Genomic DNA, 22,231 nt, shown 5'->3' on the forward strand with positions numbered 1-22,231 from the left:
TGCTTGCATTTGATTGGCTGACAGCGGAGGGGGACCGTGCGACGGCTCACTCCTCATCCGGAGCATCGTGCCTGCTGAGTGGGAGTGAGCTGGCCAGTGTGCAAAGTTTGGACTGCAGTGCGGCGGCCTTCCTCTGACCTGTAGCTGTGCGTAGCTATCTCGGTGCCTCCTTTCCTTCGGGACAGCGTTGGCTGTGTCGGTACTGGATGTGAACTGGACTTTATCGTAAGTGGCGTGTTTACATTTGTGCGGACAACAAGCCACGGAGTGGTGAGATGAATGCCTGGTCAGATGTGTTTTCTGCTAGTTTTGGCTTCTGTAAACTTTATGAAATGCAAAGAATCCCCAAACGTGTCCCTGCATCCGTCAGACAGTCTGTGTAACGTAAAGCACATGTAAAGGCAGAATGTTTAGGTCTGTTATGAACGGACAAATTGGAAGGCAGGGGGAAAAGCTGCCACTTCACATTGTTCAAATGGGGATAACGCCGCACATATTTGTCCGGTCTCCCCTTGAAGTTAGTCTTGGTGTTGCACTCGTTTGAACAACACGGAAAGTGATGAAAGTATTTGTGTGGAGAACGAAAGAAGAGAGAAGAGAGAGTGTAAATCCTGCCTACTTTCTTACGTCAGGCCTGTGTGGAAAAGGGCGCGCTTGTCAGATTTGGTTCTGGTAAAGTTGTGAAAATTACCAAACACATCCCCCTCAGATCCCAACTCAAAAGGGTGTGGCGGGAACGGGGTTCCTCCAATCCAAAAAGCAAACTGATGCCTTTAGACTGGACGTCTAAATGATGTTGTTTCTTTTGGAGCCGAAAAATTAAACACAAACTCCCTCAAATGGCCACTTCACATCCACCACAACGAGATATCTATGTCTTAAACTGCACCAAGTTGCACCCAGACATATAACAGACAAACATTCAAACAGGTAAAGCGCAAAACCTTCTACGTTCCCTGCTCAAACGCAAACATTACCCGTAGACACAACCCTGCGGTAAAAGCAAAGACGTCCGGCGAGAACGACACGGCCCTTCTTGTGCGACGCAAAGACGTGAAATGCGAAAAGCACATTCGGCTGTGTTCCCCACCGCACCTATCCGTCAAATCTGAGTCGGCCTGACGTGCGGCGCATTTCCCGCCTCAGTCAGTCATTCAGTCAGTCAGTCAGTCAGCTTCTCCGCGCTGTGTGACGGAAAGAAGAGATGTCAGCGAGCAGGTTTTTTCCAGGGAGCTCAGGGCCGTAACGTCTGCCTTCGCAGTGACTGATGAGGTTGGGAAGAGTGACGGGCAGCTGCAGTCTTTTCTCAGCCCGCGGGCCTGCCTGGCATTAACGTTATGTGCCATGTTCTCAGAGGGAACCTGTCACTCACCCGTCGCTCAAACCGACAGACAGATGGCGCACGTAGACGGCGAACATGAGAGAGACTGGCAAAGTGGCGCCGGATCCCGAGGTGGTCCCCGGTAGTTGAAGGGTGAGGGTTCCTCGCCGCCGTTGCTTGGCAGCTCCACTTCAACCGCACGGCCACACACGGACATCAAGGTGCCGGCGGGTCCGGACGGAGATCAAAGTCGCTATCCATCAAGCTGGTCACATGCTATGAAGGGGAACAGCTTGCAGTGTGGCTGAGGTCTGATCTGTTTTCACCTCATCTTCATGAATCATGAGCACTTCCTCTGTCTTTCCGCGGGTCGTGGAAATCCTGCGTGGAGCCAAATCGGAGCCACGTGGGTTTTCAGAAAATAGATGCAATTAGCATGAAACGAAATAGCCGGAGAAAAGCGTTTCTCCAAGGACGGCATGTTTGTTGCGAGTGTGGAACAGCTTCTATAGGAGCGGGTTTTGCCATAATGAGACACCAGATATGGCAAATATGGCTGTTAGGGATCTACCAAAGTATTTAGTTTGAACTGCCTTCTTACAAGGTGGCAGTGCCAACCACAGGGAACCTTAGGGTGAAATCCCAAGAACAGTTTTATCAATATTATTTTAACCCTAAATTATAGCAAAATCAAAGTGTGTTGCAGGTTGTTGTGGTCAAGGATGAACCGTGGACATGAATATTTAGGAGTGATTAATACATTACGTTTAAGTACTTTTATACACATTCTTATTTTTATTCGATCCGTATATTTAATATTCTTCTTACTGTTTCATTTTGTTTTATTACTGTTCTACTGTTTATTTATATTGCTTGATTTTTATCTTTATTTACTTACAATGCTGCTGTAATCCTGTAATTTCCCCACTGAGGGACCAATAAAGGATTATCTTATTTTATATACTAGTACAGCGTGTGCACAGTGCTTACTAACATCTCATGACAGCGAGTGACCACGGCAAGAATATGTTGTACGAGTAATTTAAAAAAAGATGTTTTTTATTCAGAGACGGTGCAGTTTCGGGGCGTTTGTAAATTTCACACCGCTTGTGTGTTAAAAAGGAGAGAAAAAAAAACAACGAACATTTGCAAACTGCAAATCTGTGTGAAGCCTTTTCATCTAAACTTGGACGTGTTCAGTCACAGTTGCCGAGGTAGATTTTAAACAAACAAGAAAAACCAGATGAAACACCGGCAACAGGTGCCATTTTGTGTGTCTTTATTGTGGACATGACATTACATCTTTTTGAAATGATGTACAAAAGTGTAACAGAACTGAGAATGGCTCAGACGAGGTAGAGCTTTCACATCGGTTGCTGGCATGAAAACTACACAGTATAAAAACAAAAACAACCCAGAAAAATCAAATTAAACAAACGCTCCTGTCTGCCTCTGTCCTCTAATCCTTTTTGAAGTGATAATAAATACAGATATCAACCAAATACATTTGGAATAATAATGTCTTCTAAGGTAAATTAATCATGAAGTTCACAACAAATAATAATAAAAAAAAAGCAATACGGACACAAATAATACAACTTAAGAGGCATGATGAAAACCCAACCGAAAGAAAAGAACAACACCTGCCAGCCCCTCGGGGACGGCAGCCATGGCTAGCTACTGAACAAATCCTACAGTTTAGCAAAGAGAAAGACACAAAAAAAAAAACACACACACTCTTTACATCTTTATGCAAAATGAAGCACTGCTGCACCTAGCGTCATCAAACTTTCAATGAGGAAACGAAGCTCAAAAAGCCGTGCCACACATTTGCCGTTACTATCTATGGAATCGTCCTAACAAGAAGCCTCTAAACCCGAAATGACATTGAAGTGTGTTAGCTGGCACCGTTGAAAAGACACTCTCAAAGAAACCTTAGCTAGTTGGACAAAAATGAGAACGGTTAAAGCAGTAACCTAGTCTAAGTGCACTAGTAATGCCATTTGGTTTCTACCGCTGTATATAAGGGTTTGGTAAGAGTGGATTACAGATAAACAGTTCATATTTACACTCACTCCTGCTTCATAGTTTTTCTAAGTCACACTTCGGAGTACAAATTCATAACTGAGGAGTTAATCTTAAAGGGAATTCTGTACAACATTGGTATTAGTACTACACTACCTCGAAGGCTAGAGTATCCGTTTCAAGTATTTTCACTACCCACACCATCAATATACACATTTGTGTATTAGTAGGCATATTCAAGCACACAGCGTTGTATGCATAACTCAACAACCCACTGGTATAGCAACCGTTTCATCATCATGGGGAAAAACTGCTGAGGTCTCAAAATAGATGGGAAGTATAGTATGCTCCGTAATCTTTTGAATTTTGGACTTTCTGCGCATATATATATATATATATCTAAAAAAAATAATAAAGATGTCTCCCCACACGTTCCACTCTTGCTCTGTAAGTCTGAGCTGCTTTCAACCGCCTTGCTTCTTCTTCCTCTTCCCCCCCCCTGACGTGTCAAAGCGGGCGAGGAGAGAAAACCAAGCCCCCGGACACGACGAACACAGCGTCAACCAGCGTCAACACAGGCTTTCACTGCAAAGGAGGTGGAGGGAGGGCTGGACTACACGGGAGTTAGCCAACCTCTCATACAGTGTGGAGAAAGGTTTGAAAAGAATGCACAAACCCGCGCATAAATGTCACACACGCCCGTGTTAAGGCTGTGACGGCTCGTCCGTTCAATGGGCTTCAAAGCGTCTCCATCGCGTCTCATCTGAACTCTCTGGAGGCCTGACCTCCTGGCTGCTCTCGCTGACCTCCTCACTCTTTCCTCCCAGAAATGCAAATCTCCAAGAAATGAGACCGATGGTACGGGACGGTATGGCTCATTAATTGTGCTTAAATGCCCCAGTAGCAAGCCCAGCCCCGCGTCTCTGGTTGTTTGCTCTGTCGGTCGTGCGCGCTGATACACAACGGACATGCCGGATTTTGTTCTGTTCAGAAAGAACTTTGAAGTTTGAAAGGAAGAGTTTGGGACACGTTGGGATATAAGCATACTCATTAGCTTGCCGCGATTTAGATGAGACGATTGATACCACTCCAATGGGTACAGCGAGCAGCCTGTTAGCTTAGCTTAGTTTAGCACAAAGACTGGCAACAGGGGTTAACAGCTAGCCCGGCTCTGGATTTCCACTTCCTCTCTGTTTGATTTGAGTAGGCTTGAGTAGGAGGAGGCCTGAGCGAATACAACTCGTCGCTAGTGTACAAGAGTAGAAAAAACGAGGAGAAGTTTGTGTTTGAATCCGGTTATATTGATACTGAGCTATAGTGTGCAGCTGACAGGCATTTTACCAGAGAGACTGGGTTGGTTTCGGTATCAAAGCGTTCATCACATGAAAACCAACAGGCCAGAGAGTCAGTGTTGCCCTTTAGCGATATGAAATCAAGATGCATCTAAGCCGCTTAACACTTGCAGTACCATCTTCTGTTTTACGAGCGTAGGGTTCAATCTGTGCGATCCAACGCTGAGCCAGCGTCTTCCCGCCGTCCCCACTGCTCTGAAGTCAGTCAAACTCAAAGTCAGAAGTGTCGGGGGTCGGAAACACTCCTTAATGCGATGGAGTTATGGAGGAAAACTGCCTCCACTCAGTCCCTTCCTCTTAAATTGACAATAATTGAATGACCATAAAAATGGTACGCTCATTTATATAGGCTATTAAAAACGCACACTCTTTTTAATGAGCACTAAAGCAGACACCCCCATTAGCGCTATCTCTCTCTCCCTCCCTCCCTCTCTCTCTCTCTCTCTCTCTCTCTGTCTCTCTCTCTCTCTCTCTCTCTCTCTCTCTCTCCCTCTCTCTCTCTCTCTCTCTCTCTTTAATCCTACCTCTCTCCAAATCTCTCTCTGTCCTTCTCATCATCAGCTACACAGCCTTCAGTGTGGTCACTGCACTCCTAACAGTTCACTCTAGAGTGGAGGGAAGTGAGTTTAACACATGTGTGCACACACACACACACGCACACACACACACACGCACACACACACACACACACGTACACACACGCGGACAGATGCAAGTCTTCATCTTCTCGAACCTCGAGGAAAAAATAACTTACAACGCGTCAATTGTCTGTTGAGGAATTGCAGAGCATCTTCTCTCTCATCTCATCTCTGATGATTGGTGTCCTGAGGAATGCACAAACTCTTATACAATAAAGCTTTACGAAAAGAAAGAACGAAGGGGAAAGAGGGAGGCAACTACAGCAGCCATGCAATGCAACGATCCTTGATTAAAACGCTAGCGGTTGCATTCAAGTTCAGTTTTTTTCTTTGCTTTTCTTGTACAGCCGCGCGAGGCAACTTCACGTGTCGGTACCTCCGAAATGGCAGCAAGAGGTAACTCTTTGAATTTTTGAGGGCTTCTGTATTCAGAAGTCCTTTAAGGTAAATTGTAAACTACACACAATTTGCTTAATTTTGCCAACCTTCAAACTAAAGAAGCACAAGATCAATCAGCTTTGGTGCTGAGGAGACACTTTAAATTTCACTCTTCACCTGTGTGCACACCCGACACCTACGTTTCTAACTGCAGGAAATCATCCTGTTAGCAAGTAAGACACTCTTCTCTGCCCCGCATTGTGATTTTGAAATTGCCTATATAGCACAGCTTTACCTAGCTTAATAAAAAGAAAAGAAAAATCCCAAAACTACAAGAGCAGAATCTTTTTTTTGTAGAAAATTCTTCAAAGGGCATTAAAGGATGATGTGTGGAGAAGAGAGGCTCAAAAAGTCTATCGTGAGTCTTGGGTCCTACTTCCAGTCCGCGTATTTCTAGGAATGGGGCGATGATGTTTTTCGGGATGTGCGATTCCCTGACTAGTCTGGTCCCAAGTCCGGATCCCGGTCTATCAAATGGTCTCTACTGCTGCTGCTGTTGTTGTGGCAATGGTGAGCGTTTGGCAGCCAGCGGCTCTTCCTCTTCCTGGCTCAGCAGCGAGCTCCTCGTGTCTGGGTACTGGCTGTTGTCAAAAGGCATATGGTGGACACTCTGGACGTGCGTCTTTAGGTTCCCTTTCTGAGATGCTCGGTATGGGCAGAGCTGGCAGCAGAATGGCCTCTCCCCTGAGGAACACACACGCAACACACACGGTGAGTGCAAAGGTCAGCCGGAGGCCAGAGACGGCGCCATACATGGGACGAGGCTTTTTTTTATTTAGAGAGCACTGAATATACAGGGAAATGTAACGAGGAGCAACGACGTAAGCCACGGATGAGACTCTCTGCAGTGGAAAGAAACAAACAAGAAAAAAAAAGATGGAGGAACTAGCAAACACACAGACAAGCATAAAGACACATGGTGGCATTCAACTAGAAACAGGGGAGTATTATGCAGGTCAAGAGCAGCGTTCACATTTCATTTCTTACACCTAATTTCACTTAAAAAGTTAACTTTGCTCCCCTGCGCTGACCCAGATGGACAAACTATTCCTTTCGCGTTCCTGCCATCTGGAGAAGAGCGCCACACATCCCCTGTCTGAGCAGTCCTAATTTTGTCTCTGTGTATTTATCTCAATCACCCCGGACCGCCCTATGCCCCCCCCCCCCCCCACACACACACACTTCCAAACACACTGCGCACACACACACACACACACACACCCCGTACTCTCTCTTCTAATTAGACTGACCTACAACGGCACAGACACCTCGGCAAACATATTAAAAAAAATGCATTATAAAAAAGAAAAGGCTCGGCAACGCACACCTGAACAAAACAAATGAGATTGCCATTTAATTGCACCTAATTATCATTTTGATAAATGGAAGAGTATCAAAGCGGCAAAACAAATGACTCCCCGTGCCCCTCCCCGCACCCTTCTCCCTGAAGAAGAAACAGGGAAACGTGGCTGTTATCATACATCATCAGAAACACAACGGAGAGAAGGAAGAGGAGGGGGCCGGCGGGGTAGAGGGAGGGGTGTGTGTGTGTGTGTGTGTGTGTGTGGGAGGCGGGTGGGGGGGGGGAGGGGGTTGAGGAAGAGAGATAAAAACAAAAAATAAAAAGGTATAATTAATCACACAAAATTCCAAAAAAGGAAAAGAAGAAGAAGAAGAAGAAAAAAACAAACAGCTGGAGAGACGGCGAGGGCGAGACGTGGGAAGAAAGCGAGAACCTCCACGACATCGTCCTGCGAGGAAACATCGCTGACGGGACCGCTGCACTACATTATAATAAAGGTTATCGTCACCGTAAAGCAGCGTCAACACTACATCTAATTGGACCGCTCCGCCGCGCCTGCTCCCATCATTCATCGCGTGCGGTAAATCTGAGTCCTGTGTGTGTGTGTGTGTGTGTGTGTGTGAGACGTGTGTGATTAATTAAGATGGAGGCGCTGCGTGTGGAACCCGGCTCCCTCCGAATGTCAAAGCAGAACGGATTTACTCTTCTGCTCCTCCTCCGTCTCAATGAGTGACTCTAACAACTCTTTAAAGACATTAAAGAAACTACAGGGAATGTGTTTCTTCTAAGTTTCTTACATTTTTCTGCTGAAACCCATTTTCACTTTTCTTATTCCTAATAGGACGAGCTTTAAGTGACATGTACAAGCATCTGGTATACTTTACCTCACCTACTAAAATAACCGGTAAACCCTTCAAGTGTAATTATTTTCTGCTGCGTGTGTGTGTGTGTGTGTGTGTGTGTGTGTACACTGGATACACACAATAATGTCAGGTGTGATCCAGCAGCATATGAGAATGCCAGGTGTTAATGCCAGGTGCAGAGAGTGCCACATGTGAGTGTTACACATGGAGAAAAAAAAAACACTCACAAAAGCATGTTGGGGCGGGAGGTTGGGGGGGCATTGACACAGACACACAAGCGGAGGTGAGACATGAAGAATACGACACATGCAGAAGCGATGAGGGAGCCCAGTGGTTAGCCATCGTGCCACATACTTGTTTGGGAGCCTCAGAAGCGGTGGTGTGAGCGTCAGTACCTCTGTGGAGTCCGTTAAAATCAAACCCAACTGTTGGGGGGAGAAGGAGGATGGGGGGGGGGGGGTGGGAGGGGGGGGAGGAGGAAGGGGGGAGAGGGAGAGGGAGGAAAAGGAGGTGGAGGGGAGGAAGGGGAGGAGGGCATTCGGTTAAAAAGCTCTACGAGATCCACACAAGCATTTGTCTTCCTCCTCGCGCCACCACCCCCACCGCCACCACGACCCGCGCACACGCTAGCGTTTGCCACCAGCGCCCTCGCTAATAGAGGGGAGCTGGCAGTGATGATGGTGGTGATGATGATGATGATGATGATGATGATGATGGCGGCGGTGATGGTGATGGAACCTGGTGGAGGCAAGTCAGTGATTTAATATGACGCATGTTAATAGAGGCCTCGGGGTGGCTGGCCTTTTCTGCGTGTGCACGTCCATGCTGAAGACAACCGTCGGTGACAACATTAATTACAGCTTCTGCGAGTGTTTACAGACCCTTTGCATGGATGCGCGCGCGCGCGCGCGTGTGTGTGTGTGTGTGTGTGTGTGTGTTTAGAGCAGGGCTTGGGGGGAAGCTGAGCGCTGCATCACTTACCATTTGGCCTCTGTCACTTAGAATCACTGGCTGTGCCACATATCATTCACACTCTCTATAAAGAAGCTACTTATCTCATTGTCTACTGTGATCACTGCCGGGCCCGGTTGATGGACATGACAGCACGGGAGAGGGAAGAGGAGGAGGAGGAGGAGGAGGAGGAAGGGGGAATTGAAGAGGGAGGAAGGCAGACAAATAGGAGAGGAGACAAAAGCGAGAAGGACAGGCGAGAGGAGGAAAAGGTGAGCTGAGAGGAAAGAGAGAGCGGAGGAGATACCGTATAGGTGAGGAGCGAAGAACAGGTGAGATGAGACAGGAGAGGAAAGAGCAGGAGAGCAGATTGAATGACGGGATACAGGAGACGGAGAGAGGAGAAAAGAAAGAGTCCAACACGTTAAACGAAAGAGGAAGAGGGCAAGAGGAATGGTGAGATGAGAGGAAACAGGGAGATGGAAGGAGAAAGAACGAGGAGAGAAGACAAGGTGAGATGCCAGGAAGGAAGGCGGACGGGCAAAGTGAGACAAGAGGAAACGAGGAGAGGAAATTAAAGTGCACGAAGGGAAAGTAAACAGGAAATGGAGAAAGGGAAGGAAAAGGCAGGACGTCTAAACCGAGGTGGTTAGTGAATGGCGTCGAGGCGCATGCAAATACATTCATACGGTTGGCGTGGACAAATGCTGTCCTGCTTCATTAGGATGCGCAATTCCATCTCTCTAATTGACATGTGATTAATAATGTATACAATTTGTCACAGGTCAGCATCCGGAGCAAATCATGTTTCAGTTTTAAAAAATAGAGACAGCTGCCCGGCCCAAGGCGGGGAGGGACTGGCTGTCACACTCGGCCGAACAAAAAGATCTGCTTCTGATTTATTTTTCCGTGGGATGCGGGGACGCACGCAGCGGACGTATGGAGAGTCAAGCGATGAGATATCGCCCAGAATGTGAATCCCCGTGCATATGCATTATTTTTGTGGGTGAGTAAATAGCGGCGAGAGGGGACGGGGCAATGCACGTGCACAGGTGGCGCGGGAATGAGGAAAAGTGGGAACATCTAGTGATACGTGAATAATAGTGGCGGTTATCTAACTTAAAGTAAAATATTCAGACCTTTATCTTATTGTCTGTCATACCTCGTCCTTTCAGATGATTCTACAGTTCTTGGGGCCGACGCACGGGCGCAACTGTTTTGTTTATTAGCGCAAACTAAAGTTCAAGGAGTGGATTGTTCTGTTTGGGGTCCTGGAGACAATGGGGCCCGATCACCTTTATACGTCATGGCTTGGAGAAGATTCATGCTCATTTTGGGGTTTTGTCACCTCAATCTTATGGGCAGGCTCATTTTTTGGGGTTTTGCCGATTTGGGATTTAATCAAGGCAGAAAGAAAAGGAAAGAATAAATCAAAGGGAATAGCTTAATTTTGCAACTATTATTATGATTATTTACTTACAGCGGGGGAGTCTGTGTGATCCCAACAATGAGGAGGGAAGGCCAAAGTCAGCAAGGGGGTTTAAAGATGGGTCTCCGTCATTGCAACAAGCTCCTGGAGGAGCGTGCACGTAAGCAATCTGTGTGTGTGTGTGTGTGTGTGTGTGTGTGTGTGTGTGTGTCCGTTTTGCGGCTGCATTTACCTGTGTGGGATCTCATGTGCGTGCGCAGGTGGCTGGGCTGGCTGAAACTCTTCCCGCACTCATGGCAGAAATACTGTCCCTGCCGCATCAGAGACTTCAGCATCCCTGATCACACACACACACACACACACACACACACACACACACACACACACACAAAACACATGGCGGAGAGAGAGAAATGTACGATTAAACAAGGCTCCACAGAGCCATGTGTAGCACAGTTCAGTCACAGGTTCAATATAACAGGAGTCCAAACACTTCCTTTTTTTTTTTACCATTTCATTAGTTTCACATTTCTGAAAATGAGAATGGCATCCTGCATATGTGTGTGTGTGTGATGCCCAAAGATTCCCCACAATGGAACAAAAAAAGATACCACAATGCAATTTATTGTATTTTATAAATGCTAATATTAGTTACTGTCATGTGACCATGATTCATAAAGTACCGAGTGTCGACTCTTAGAGCACTGGTGAGTTAAAGCAACTTTTGAATCATTCCACATCGGTATTTCATTTTAGCAGATCATATTTTACACTCTTGAGTGTTGCGTATTGTGTGCGTATTTTACTTTTAATTCATTTGAGCACGTTTCTATGGAATCTCAATTTTTACCAAAGGAAGATGAACATTTTCAAACAGTTGAAGATCAGGCCCATGTTCACAGAGGCTGCTGTGTGCTTTGGACTCCTGTGTGTTGTTTCACATGTGGCTTTTGACTCAAGAGGAGCGGTGAATAAAAGGTGGACACCAGCAACAGTTTATTCCGAGAGCAGAAGACATTTCCAGATCGAACGACGGCGTAAAGGTCAGTGATGGGCAGAGAGCGAGCGGGCGTACGTGTGCGCTCAGGGCCCGGCTGCAGCGGTGGAGGTGGAGGTGGGTAGAGTCAGTAGTGGACTCGCGCGTGCAGGCATCATTAGTATGTCTAATGTGTCATTATGAGCGGCTAGCTCCAGGGGCTGGACTGCAGCTGTCACACAGCATCATCTCACAGGCTGACAGCCAGACACACACACACACCGCATAAATTACAGGCAATTAAAACGCCCCGGCTGTGATGTGCCCGCTCCGCTGCCCGTGTGTCACATGTCAGGTGTGTGTGTGTGTGTGTGTGTGTGTGTGTTTTAAGAGTTGTAAATGTGTGTGCTTGGTCCAAGAGAGGAAAGTGATGCATAGTCTGGCTACACACACACACACGCACGCTCACAATGACACAATGACACTCCCATTACATGCACCAGTCAGATTTACATGTTAATGGCCTTAAATGGCAAAAGAAACTTGTTGAATTTTGATGACTTCACGTCCCGTGGATCCTGTCACCTGACGACGTGGAAATGGGAAATCAGGAGCGTTTTCTCTCAGCCGGCCACCTCGTGAAGGTGAGATAGAGATGACATCATCGTGGATAAGTTGCTTTACTTTCTTGTCAGTATTCACGCAAACTTTTAAAATGTACTTGAAGCTTCTTCCCCAGTGCTTCGAGCGGAGACAACAATGCAAACTGGATGCTGAGATGAAGTTGCTACATTTTACATAAAGATCATGAAACTCAGGTGATAGTAAAACCTCCTTAAATGAACTGTATACCTCAACACAGCTTGCTCTTCTTGTTTCAATGCTATAACACCAAAGAACATAATGATGTTAATCGCAGGTAACCAAATTAAACCTAACTCTTTTTTTTTAATAGAGCTAGTAGGACCATATATCAGCTGATATTAGCGTATTGAAGATATGTATGTTATCAAAGAAAAACTAAAAGTTACAGTACAAAAAAAACGCTAACTAGGTTTAAGGTAATTTAAAAAAAAAAAGGTTTGCGATTACGTAGTTCATTTTTCAAATGGACAAAATGCCAATCAGCAAATAAACCTGTTGTTCTCGACAGTTGGATCCACTTCATGTCATTGTGACCGCCACCAATACACATGCTCATGCACAGGAACACGTACACGTGCACGTGCACGTGCACATGCACTCCTGTGACCTCTCCTCCTGACAGATAACAGGCCTTGGGGGGGTTTGGTGGTGCTTTTTTCAGCGAGGGGGAATCCTACTGCACGTACCCCCGGCGTCAACACCCACAGCATCAACGCCGGCCTTATACCTGGGCAGTGCCCGATAGCCGTGCATATGTTTGTGTGTGTGTGTGTGTGTGGAAAAGCGCTGGGGATCAGAGGGACACAGCAGGACGGGGAGGACGGGGAGGCGGAGGAGGTGACAGAGAGTGTCTCTGGCAGCCCGGCCGCTGGCCTCTGGATACTCTACTTCTACTCCGGGCCGCCAGCCCTTCTCACTGATGCACTAATGAAAGACAAGACAGAGCTGGACGGAAAACACAAGCAAAAGCACACACACACACACACACACACACAGGCCCCCCCACACACACACACACTCATACACATATTACAGGGAGAAATGGGAGAAAGCTCAAAAAAGGTCACTTTATAGCATGTGACTCAAAGGGCTAAGGCGGGTCGTGACGATATGCGCCTGGACGGGTGACAGCGATGTCACGCGTCTGCTCTGGGGCTGTTGTCTTTGACCTCTGGCTCCATACAGCCCCACTTGACCTTAGAGACACAACTGAAAATGGGCAAATAATACGCGTGTTCGGTAATGACCATTTCCAAAGCAGCTGGTGGGGTAATTATTCTGTCTCATCTCTCTCTATTTGCCTCTTACTTTCCCCTCTCCCTCGGTTTTTCGCCTCCCTCCGTTCGCATCTGTGCGAGTGCTCTCGTCAGGCAGAGCCGTGACCTAAACAGTTTGTGACAGCTTTCTGGGAGAGTGGAGCTGGAGACTAGGCATGCCTCGCAGACCTGAGAGCAGCAAAGGTTCTCTCACGTCTCTCACATGAAAGAAAAAAGAAGAAGGAGGAAAAAACACACACACACAAAAACTCATTTTGCATCTAAAGGCTTAAGCACATATGGACACACACGCTGCCCCAGATACATTGTATCTCACAAACGTGTGTGTGTGTGTGTGTGCCAATTTAATGGATCGCCTCTTCATTATGCAGAAGCCTGTCAGAATCGAGCGGTGCATGTGTCTGTCAATCACTCTCTGCCAGATGGCGAGTTAGTGCGAGCGAGGGAGTCGCCATGTGTTAGAGAGGATAAATACACATTTGATGGAAAACGACTCATACGTTGGGTTTGGATCTGCGCTCGGCTGCGGGTGACTTCTCCTGGTTTGGCCTGTCGAGTTCAGGCAATTCTGCTCATGACGGCTCCAAACAAAATGCTAAGTCACTGGAAAACATTTCTCCTCAACTCCTGACATTTGGCATTTTCTCCAACGCAACTGTCCTCTGGGCATCTCGTACGTGAACTGACCACGAGGGATTTAACAGGACTTTCTCGAACGGAGCCCGTATTACAAGGACTTAGAAACACACACGCACATAACTCAATAAATCAACGCTCATAACTCAATAAATCAACAAAATCAACAAAAATGTGGAATTGCTCCCTACCAGTGGGATCCATCAGTGTGTTGGCTGCTCCCCAGCGGTGGTAGAGGGCAGCCAGCTCATGGGGGTTGTAGTTCTTGAGGAAGCCGAGGATGTCCGTTGGCATCTCTGGTGTCTCTGCGATCGGCTCCTGCTTCACTTCTCCGCGAGCCTCTAAAGGCAAAGATGTAGAAGAGGAGGAGGAAGAGGAGGAGGAGGAGGAGGAAGAATTCAGCAGGGTGCCTCCATGTGCATGTGAGGCTCTGGAGCTGTGGGTGATGGTGCTGGGCCTCGCCGCGTTAGCCCGGCCCTGGCCGTGGGAGTTGGGAAGCGGCTGATGAGGGGAACCCCTCGCTCGGCTGTACTCGGCGAGGCCGTGTTTGCTGGACAGCATGAAGCCGAGGCCCTCTTGAGGCATCGAGTAGCGGTCCGCGATCCGGGACGCAGTGGCGGAGCTGGGGCTCGGGGCCGACGAACGGGAAAGCGCACCAGTGCTCTTTTCCATGGAGCTGGAGGAAGACGATGAGCCTCCCCGGGGGTACATATCCACTTTGGGTCTGAAGCGAGACTGATGACTCGGGTCCTCCATTTGTCTGACGCTGCTGCTGCTGCTGCTATTGCTGCTGCTATTGCTGCTGCTGCCTGGCCGGACTGGGACTCTCCCAGCTTGGGTGCCTGGGGTGGATGAGGAGCCCTTGGAGAGCAAAGAGGAAGGGGTAGACGAGGAGGAGGAGGAGGAAGAGGAGGAGGAGGATGGCATGGCTGCCTGACTGGCTGGCCTGCTCTTCTTCAGAACCTCGCTGGAGTAGGTTGGGGGCCGGGTACGCTGGGCTCGCATCAGTGGAGGCAGCGGGGGGCACTCCTTCCCTTCCAGGACTGGCGGGGGACCAGTGCGTCTCCTGGGGGATAACAAGCTGTCCCTGGAGCCCTTGGAGCTGTTTTTCAGGGCCCATTTAGGAGCCAGATTGGAGCTGCTGCTGTTGATGCGGTGCGCCACAGTCTGGTGCATCCAGAGCACCTCGGGGTAGCGGGTGGAGTGGGAGCAGAAGGAGCACTTGTGGCTTGGGAGGCTGGTCCTGTCCTGGGTTAGCGAGGCGGCGCCCCTGCAGCCCTCGGCCCTCACACATAGATCCACGGGGGTCGGGCTGGGAGTGAGCGGGGAGGATCGAGCCGAGAGGTAAGCAGGGGGGGACGCCGAGTGGCTCAACCCCTGCAGAAGAGCTCGCTTCAGCTTCGGATAACCGCTCGGGGTGCCTCTGTCCGAGCTGGAGCTGGGGCTGGGAACGGGGCTGGGTCTGTCTCTGGGCGCAGCCGGGTGTTGGACCCGAACGTGAGTCAGATAGGTCTGCAACTCTGAGGAGACGAAGTCACAAAGGCTGCAGATGTAAGGCTTCTCGTCTGTAGGGAGAAAGGAAACACAACAGAAAGGTCAATGACTGCGGAGGAAAGGATCTTAAATGCTCTTCTCTACTGACGGCTATAAATCAGAGTTTATTACGACAGCTCACAATCATATTGTTCCGTCCACATGTAGGTGTGCTGAACAGCCACCAGGCCGCAGTATTGGCCAACGTTTCCATATCTCATCCTTTCATTTTACACGCCAATGTATCCTGAAATAAAACTATTGCTTCTACTATTACAAGCAAAATACACATAGACAGAATAATAAAATAATAAACAATGAATAACGATATTCATCATCATCAGATATTGTTTCAAGGATTTGATATTTGTGCAATGATTCCTATCAACAATGTAATAGTTAGCGCTGCTGAGAAGCTTATTACGTTCAGATGTTTAGACTTCTTAGAGAGTTATGGTATTATGGTAATGGTTGGTACTTTATTATGGTCCATTTGGTGTGAGACAATTACTATTAATAAATATATATAATGATATTAAACAGCACAGTAGAGTTCAATCAACACAGTCGTTCAAATTAAACCCATGGGATGTGATACAGCTTATTAAGTTGGTTTAAATAATTCACACTTTACTAATATTGCTTCGTGATTCCTGAAGTGCAGCGCTATGAATTCCCCACAAGATGGCGTCTGTGGTCAGTCGGTCTTTACAAGTGAAACTGACTGAAAACTTTACGTCTCCCAAAGTCTGCAATTTCAGGAATTAAGAGAATAAAGATACACATAGGTATCATGGTAGTAGAATAAGTAGTAAAGTATATTGAAGTATTGAATGTGAGAGCTTATGTCAGTAATGTAAAGTTAAGTAATGTAAACATGAACATCCTCAAGCTTAAAATCAGAGGTTTTAAACATAAAGCCCAAAATTAGACTCTGTGTGATGACATCATCCTACACACACACACTTACATGCACACACTCCAACAGCATCGCATCATGGTACTCCACACCACCCTTCCTCTTGTTCACAACAACACCAGTAACATGCCATCTGTTTTTCATTTGGCTTCCTGTTGGCAGCACTGACCAACACACACAGCTCACACTCTGCCAAGGTGAAGCCCGGTGCTGGGCAGGTTTAGTGGGGAGGCTGGTCAGACCGGTGTGTTTCTGAGGCCGATATCTGTCTTTTAATAACCTCATGATGAACATATTGCATTGCTCTTCCATCGAGAGCATCAGCTCAATCCTGAATCAGAACCGATGTGTCTATGGAGTCGGTACGTGCTCGCACACGGGCCACTTATCGTCTACATCCCCACAGAAAAGTAGCGCTGCGAGGGACATCGGAGTATTCGCAACTACGGAGCGTCCTCTGAGTGTCTCCTGCCCAACCGCCTGCATCCCTCTCCATCGGGAGGTGACTCTATAAATAACCAATCCCTCAGACGTCGGGCAGCCTGGCTGGCTCAATGGTAAGGAGAGTGGATGAGTGACAGCTGAAGTGTCACAGGGGGTAACCTTAGAGATTGGGACGGAGTCAGAGGGGGACAGGGAGAGAAAGGATGGACGGAGGGAGAGGAATGCTCTCCGGCTCAACGCTGGATACTTCATACGTTGCCGTTGTCTCACACATGGATACGTTTCATCAAAAGATCCCATCACGTTTTGCAACGTCTCTTGACGTCGCAGGCTATCAGATGTTTTGCATTAATTTGTACAAATGTTGAGCTAAAAAGACCCAAAGATGTCCCAAATGCACGTTCTGAAGTGGGTTGGGAAAGAGAGAATAATATACAGTGCATGATTTACTAGATGTTAATCACCTCTTTAACAGATCGCGTTCAGGACTATTCTCATGCGTCATAACTAATAGTCGGTTGTTATACAGTAAAGAAGGAAAGAGAACCTGGAAAGTGTAAAAGGGACCATGAAGACATGAAAAGACAACAAAAAAAAGGAGAGACATGAGACATTCACGCACAGATAAGGGGGGTGAGGGGAGTTTCCTGAGACAGGAAGACCTGAAATAGCACACAGCTCGATCAGGCCTGAAGAAATGTTGCTGCTATTTTTGAATGCCTGTCCTAACAGGGAGGAATGGAGGCAATCACCACAATGCGCAGCCATCCACTATCCTAACCTGTACAAACAGCGTTTTTCCGTGTGTCTGCGAGTTGAAAGACACAAGCCAGAGATCCCTGACGCGCTGCGTACACATGGAATCCCACCTTTAACATATTTCAGCTGTGATTACGGGTGTTTTGCCCTTGCATGGCGAGGCTTTCTTTTTCTGCTCCGCAGTGTTTATTGGTTGTGGAGGTGAAAAAAATGAAAGGCATTCCAAAAATGCCCTCTCCTCGACGGACATGCCACTGACAAGGCACAAACGTTCGGTTAACTGAGGGCTTTTATTGCTCTGCGATACAAAATAATTGCACTGCTGTAAACATCATTTTCGGTGGCCGTTAAAGTTTATTGACCACATTTGATAGCGTTTGTGTGTACAGCACTCTATAAAAAGAGCTGAAGCCAGATGTAATTCTGACACTGTGCCACACGGTGGCTCCAGCTCCCGCTCCGTGGAGCCTGGTGAGCGGAGGAGCTGCACCTACACAAAGCACATTTCATCAACAGATGTTTACTACAGAGTGACAGAGGCAGGGGCCTCGAGTGGGAGGCTCGAAAAGGGCGACAGTCATTTCTGCTCATAGAAATGCTGCAGGGAGGCACTTCTATTAGTGAACTGGTGTGTCTACCATCTATCTGCTCGCATAGGAACATTTACCATACTAAACAATTCCCAAAAGACTAATACTTACATCAGTATTTATTTTATTATAGATACTCATGTAGCCCTTTAAACCCTCACCTAACCCTAACCCTGTTTATTGTTTGACTTGTGTTTCGAGGTTGTACATATATTATTGTTATTTGATACCTAACATGTTTTTTTGTTGTTTTTTTTGGATATATACCATGTTTTTTTCTTGATTTTTACGTTGTGACCTGACATAAAATGGTCCCCTTATTACCTAAACAACTACAAATCAAGAAAGCCGGTTAAAAATAACAACATATGAAAAGAAAGAAGTTTTAAACCAACCTGCAATCTCTCCAGAGTTTGCGCTACCCAACTCTGAGGCCTGGTTCCCAAAGGTGGAGGCCGGTGGGGAGTCTCCGTACCCCGGGGTGCTCGGCCGGCTCGGGGAGCCTGAATCGGGATCGCTGGTGGAGCCCCATCGGTCGTCTCTTGTACTTCTTTCCTTGTCACCCGCGGATGCCCCCCTACCTCCGTCCTTCCTGTGGACGCGCTGGTGGACGATCATCTGGTGGCGACTGCGGAACACCTTCCCGCACTCGAAGCACTCGTTGGACTTGGAGGAAGACGGCCGCCGGCGGTCCTGGCGAGACGAGGGCCGGTACTCGGAGTCGCTGAGGCTCTCCGGCGACCGGTCCCCTGAAGAAGCGTGGCTTCCCAAACCGGAGCTGCTGCGCCGGCCTGAGCTGCGTTTCACTTGACCTTGCAGGACATAGCGGCTGCTCTCCTTTTCAAACACCACCGCGGCTCCAGCGAGGGCCTCCTCCCCCATACTTCCTCCCCCAAAGGAGGCTTTGTAACTCGGCTCCACTGGTTCAACAACCCGTCCTTTGGTAGCTAATTGCCAGGCCTGGTAGCTGCAAACTGGATCTAGCTCCGGGATTTTTTGTCCGAGCATCTTCTTCTCGCTCTCCTCTTCTGCATTCAAGGTCTTTTCCTCAACGGGCTTGAGGTTTAAGTAGTCAATGAGACGTCTCTTAGCAGCAGGTGAGTCCTCGTCGTCACTGAGTCTGCATTGGCTGTGAGATTTCTTGCCGTAGCCGAGACTGTGGATTTTCTCATGGGCCCTCAGACTCTCTCTGTTGTGGAACAGGTTCCCACATTTGGAGCACATTTGATAGATGGATGCAATCGAGCCCGTGGCAATTTCGGGATCCTGGGCAACGTCGTTGATGGTGGCCGGAAGCTCAGCGGACTCGGCTTTTGACCGGGACCTGGACTTGGTGTTGTGGGTTTTCATGTGCGATTTGAGGAACCAAGCTTCGCGGAACCGCCTGCCGCAAATACGGCAGCAGTGGTCCAGGATCCCTGCGTGTTTCTTCATGTGCGACTTAAGAAACCAGGCCTGGGTGAAGACCTGGCCGCAGGTCTCACAGGGGAAGGTCCCGTCGCTCTGGGCTTGGGCGACATCCGGTTCAGGCATGACCTCTTCCTTAACGGCGGCCTCCTCCTCTGTGTCTGCTGTTATGTGGACCTTTTCAATATGGCTGAGGAGCTGGTCTTCTCGGTTGGCCTCGTAGCCGCACAGACGGCAACAGTAAGGCCTCTGGCCGGTCGCAGGCTTCTCTCTTTTCAGGGTCCTCCCAGGCACTTTCCTCCTACCCTCCTCGCCGCTATCCCCATTGATCATCCGGTTGCAGGCTGAGCTGCTCTTGGTTGGACTCGTACCTCCGTCGAGACCCTCTGAAACGCTCATCTCCTCCTCCTCGGCAACGCCCTCGTCGTCCTCATTGGAGTGGTGGCTCGAGAGCGTGCCCAGTTTGTGGCTGCGGATGTGAACTTTGAGGTTGCCCTTCTGAGAGGCCCTGTGGTCACAGTAGGGGCATTTGTACGGACGCGCGCCAGTGTGGCGTCTCATATGCTGCGACAAGGAGCTGAGGAACGGGAAGCTGCGTCCGCAGACGTTGCAGTCGTAAGCCCCGGGGATTTTGTCCTCGTCGCCATCGACGTCGTTGTGGAGCTGGTCTCCAACCAGCTTCTCCTTCCCTCCCGCCTGGGTCTCCATCACCTCTACTCTGTCTCTACGATTCATTGTACGAACTGAACAACCGCCTTCGAGCTGGCCTGTCACTAGCGCAATAAAACCCCAAACCTACTGCTATCTCCAGTTGCACATCTAGGGGATGTCAGGCGCGACTTTGCTGGTCAGTTAAAATGCTATCTGCCTTCAATCATCTAGAGATCAAAGCTGCTTACACAGCAGCTCATTTAGCACGCTCCAGTTACTGGATGCTACAGCGTCTATCCATCTTCACCTAGCGCTGTCGGGCTCAAGCTATGAAGGCAACGTACGCAGCTAGTTTATTTAGTCTCAAGACGTAAAATGTTTTTTCATGCTAAATGACTCCCGGCACATAAATCATGCATGAGATTTTATATCGTCTTTGTCCAAATAAAGGGAGGGTTTTTCCACTCAATTCCAGGTTGTCATTGCGTCGGTTGACGGACGTTTCGGGGGGTCTTTTCCTCAGCGTTACTTTTCCTCCACACTTAGGTTCTTCATTTGATGATCTTCTCTTCGTTGTCTTCAGTTTTGAAGCACATTAGCAGCATCCAGGTCATGTAGCTCTCTGTGCCGGCACAACCTCCACGGCGTTCACCTGAGAAAGACACACGGAGGAAGAGACAAAAGAGCATGTGAGTCAAGTAAAAATACAAAGGCACGTTTAGTTTTCAGGCCCATTCGGTTCCCGCTGGCACTAACAGCCCAACTGTACGCAGGTGGACTGCGTGTGTCATAAGGGAGATCTGTGTTTGTTTGCGAGGTAAGCTATGAATGAAAAAGTATATAAGACCTGAGGTTGGTGATCTTTACAGAGATTGTTTATCATCATAAGGCAAACCACCAACAGAAACGTAATACAACACTTTCACATTTATTTATTTTATCGATTGAAACTGCAAACCCTAACACATAGGTTTTTAGATTCAGTTAATATACAAAATCAACGAGTTTGATAATCAACTCATTCTCCTGCTTGACCCCTCAAATCCACTGTAACTTGAAATGAGTTTAAATTGACCTAAAAAGGAGTCAGTGTACACTATAAATTGAGGACAGGCAGGGTATTTTCAAGTCCACGATGTATCTATGGCTGTGCACCACCACCAGGCACGTGTATGTGTGTTTGTGTGTGTGTGTGTGTGTCCGGGTTGTGCATGAGTCGTGCAGGGCTCGGGGGCTCTGACGCCACACACCGGCTGAGTCGACACTTTACACAATCGGCGTGCGTGGGTTGGGGCCGGGCGGCGGTGGTGGCGGTGGGCCGTGTTCACATCAGCAGGATCAGCAGTGCTACCATATTCCCTCCCCATGCTGGCCTCACGCACCCGCCTCAACTGACACGATCACATGACAGGGATCTTAAGTACACAACAGGAAGTGGCTCTTCAGACAGTTTGCTCTGCTCTATTTCTCAAACTACAGTTGAATGGGGTCGGGTAGGGTGTCGAGCAGAAAGAGAGAGGGTGATAGGAGAAGAAAAGTCAACGGTGTTGACTAATTTCGTACTTCATAAACTTCCTTCAGTGGGTGGAATAATTTGCATATTTTCATCAACAGTTTACATGTATTATTTCTTGTCGCAAGAGGCCCAATCGTCTCTCACGAGAATCACCTATGGTTAATCACATCTCTATTTGTTTCTCTCTCTCAGCTCATCGATAATATCATCACAAGAGACCCCTTTCTGTTACAGCTTTGTTGATTACAGTGACATATTTCTGACTGTAGTATTCATTTCAGCAGATGCCAGAGCCCGAAAGTGTGGACTATATGAAATGTGACTGACAGCATTATTACAGGCTATTATATAAAGTGCCAGGGCCCATAGGCTGAGTTACTGCCAGCCTCTAATTATAAGTGGATAATTGATCATAATCATAAGAGGATAAGGTGGTGGAGCAGGGAAGTTAGCACAAGAACAATCATATGTCTTCAACTCTCGCGCTGACAATGACTACCCTGCGCCAGAGCCACCGTACCATCTAGAAGGATTTATGCTATTGAAATCACTGCGGCC

The 22,231-nt window shown here is 47.9% G+C and overlaps 1 protein-coding gene across 5 annotated transcripts in view; it reads right to left on the reverse strand.

Moving 5' to 3' along the window:
- Nucleotides 1-2,577: 2,577 nt before the first annotated feature.
- The window catches only part of znf516 (zinc finger protein 516), a 44,574-nt gene continuing 24,920 nt past the window's right edge, over nt 2,578-22,231 (reverse strand). For 3 of the 5 annotated variants that reach the window (XM_068570242.1, XM_068570243.1, XM_068570241.1), the window contains exons 2-6: nt 18,495-20,809; nt 14,046-15,419; nt 10,553-10,657; nt 8,336-8,365; nt 2,578-6,458 (exon numbers count right to left, since the gene is read on the reverse strand). In XM_068570242.1, coding sequence (XP_068426343.1) covers nt 6,256-6,458; nt 8,336-8,365; nt 10,553-10,657; nt 14,046-15,419; nt 18,495-20,241 — 3,459 coding nt within the window. In that variant the 5' untranslated portion in view covers nt 20,242-20,809 and the 3' untranslated portion in view covers nt 2,578-6,255. Of the gene's footprint in view, nt 6,459-8,294; nt 8,366-10,552; nt 10,658-14,045; nt 15,420-18,494; nt 20,810-22,231 lie in introns of all 5 variants that reach the window. The other 2 variants (XM_068570245.1, XM_068570244.1) reach the window with 2 other exon arrangements.

Source organism: Clinocottus analis, unplaced genomic scaffold, assembly GCF_023055335.1.
Source record: "Clinocottus analis isolate CAN_PGR_092001 unplaced genomic scaffold, fCliAna1.0.p SCAF_9, whole genome shotgun sequence".
Taxonomy (NCBI): domain Eukaryota; kingdom Metazoa; phylum Chordata; class Actinopteri; order Perciformes; family Cottidae; genus Clinocottus; species Clinocottus analis.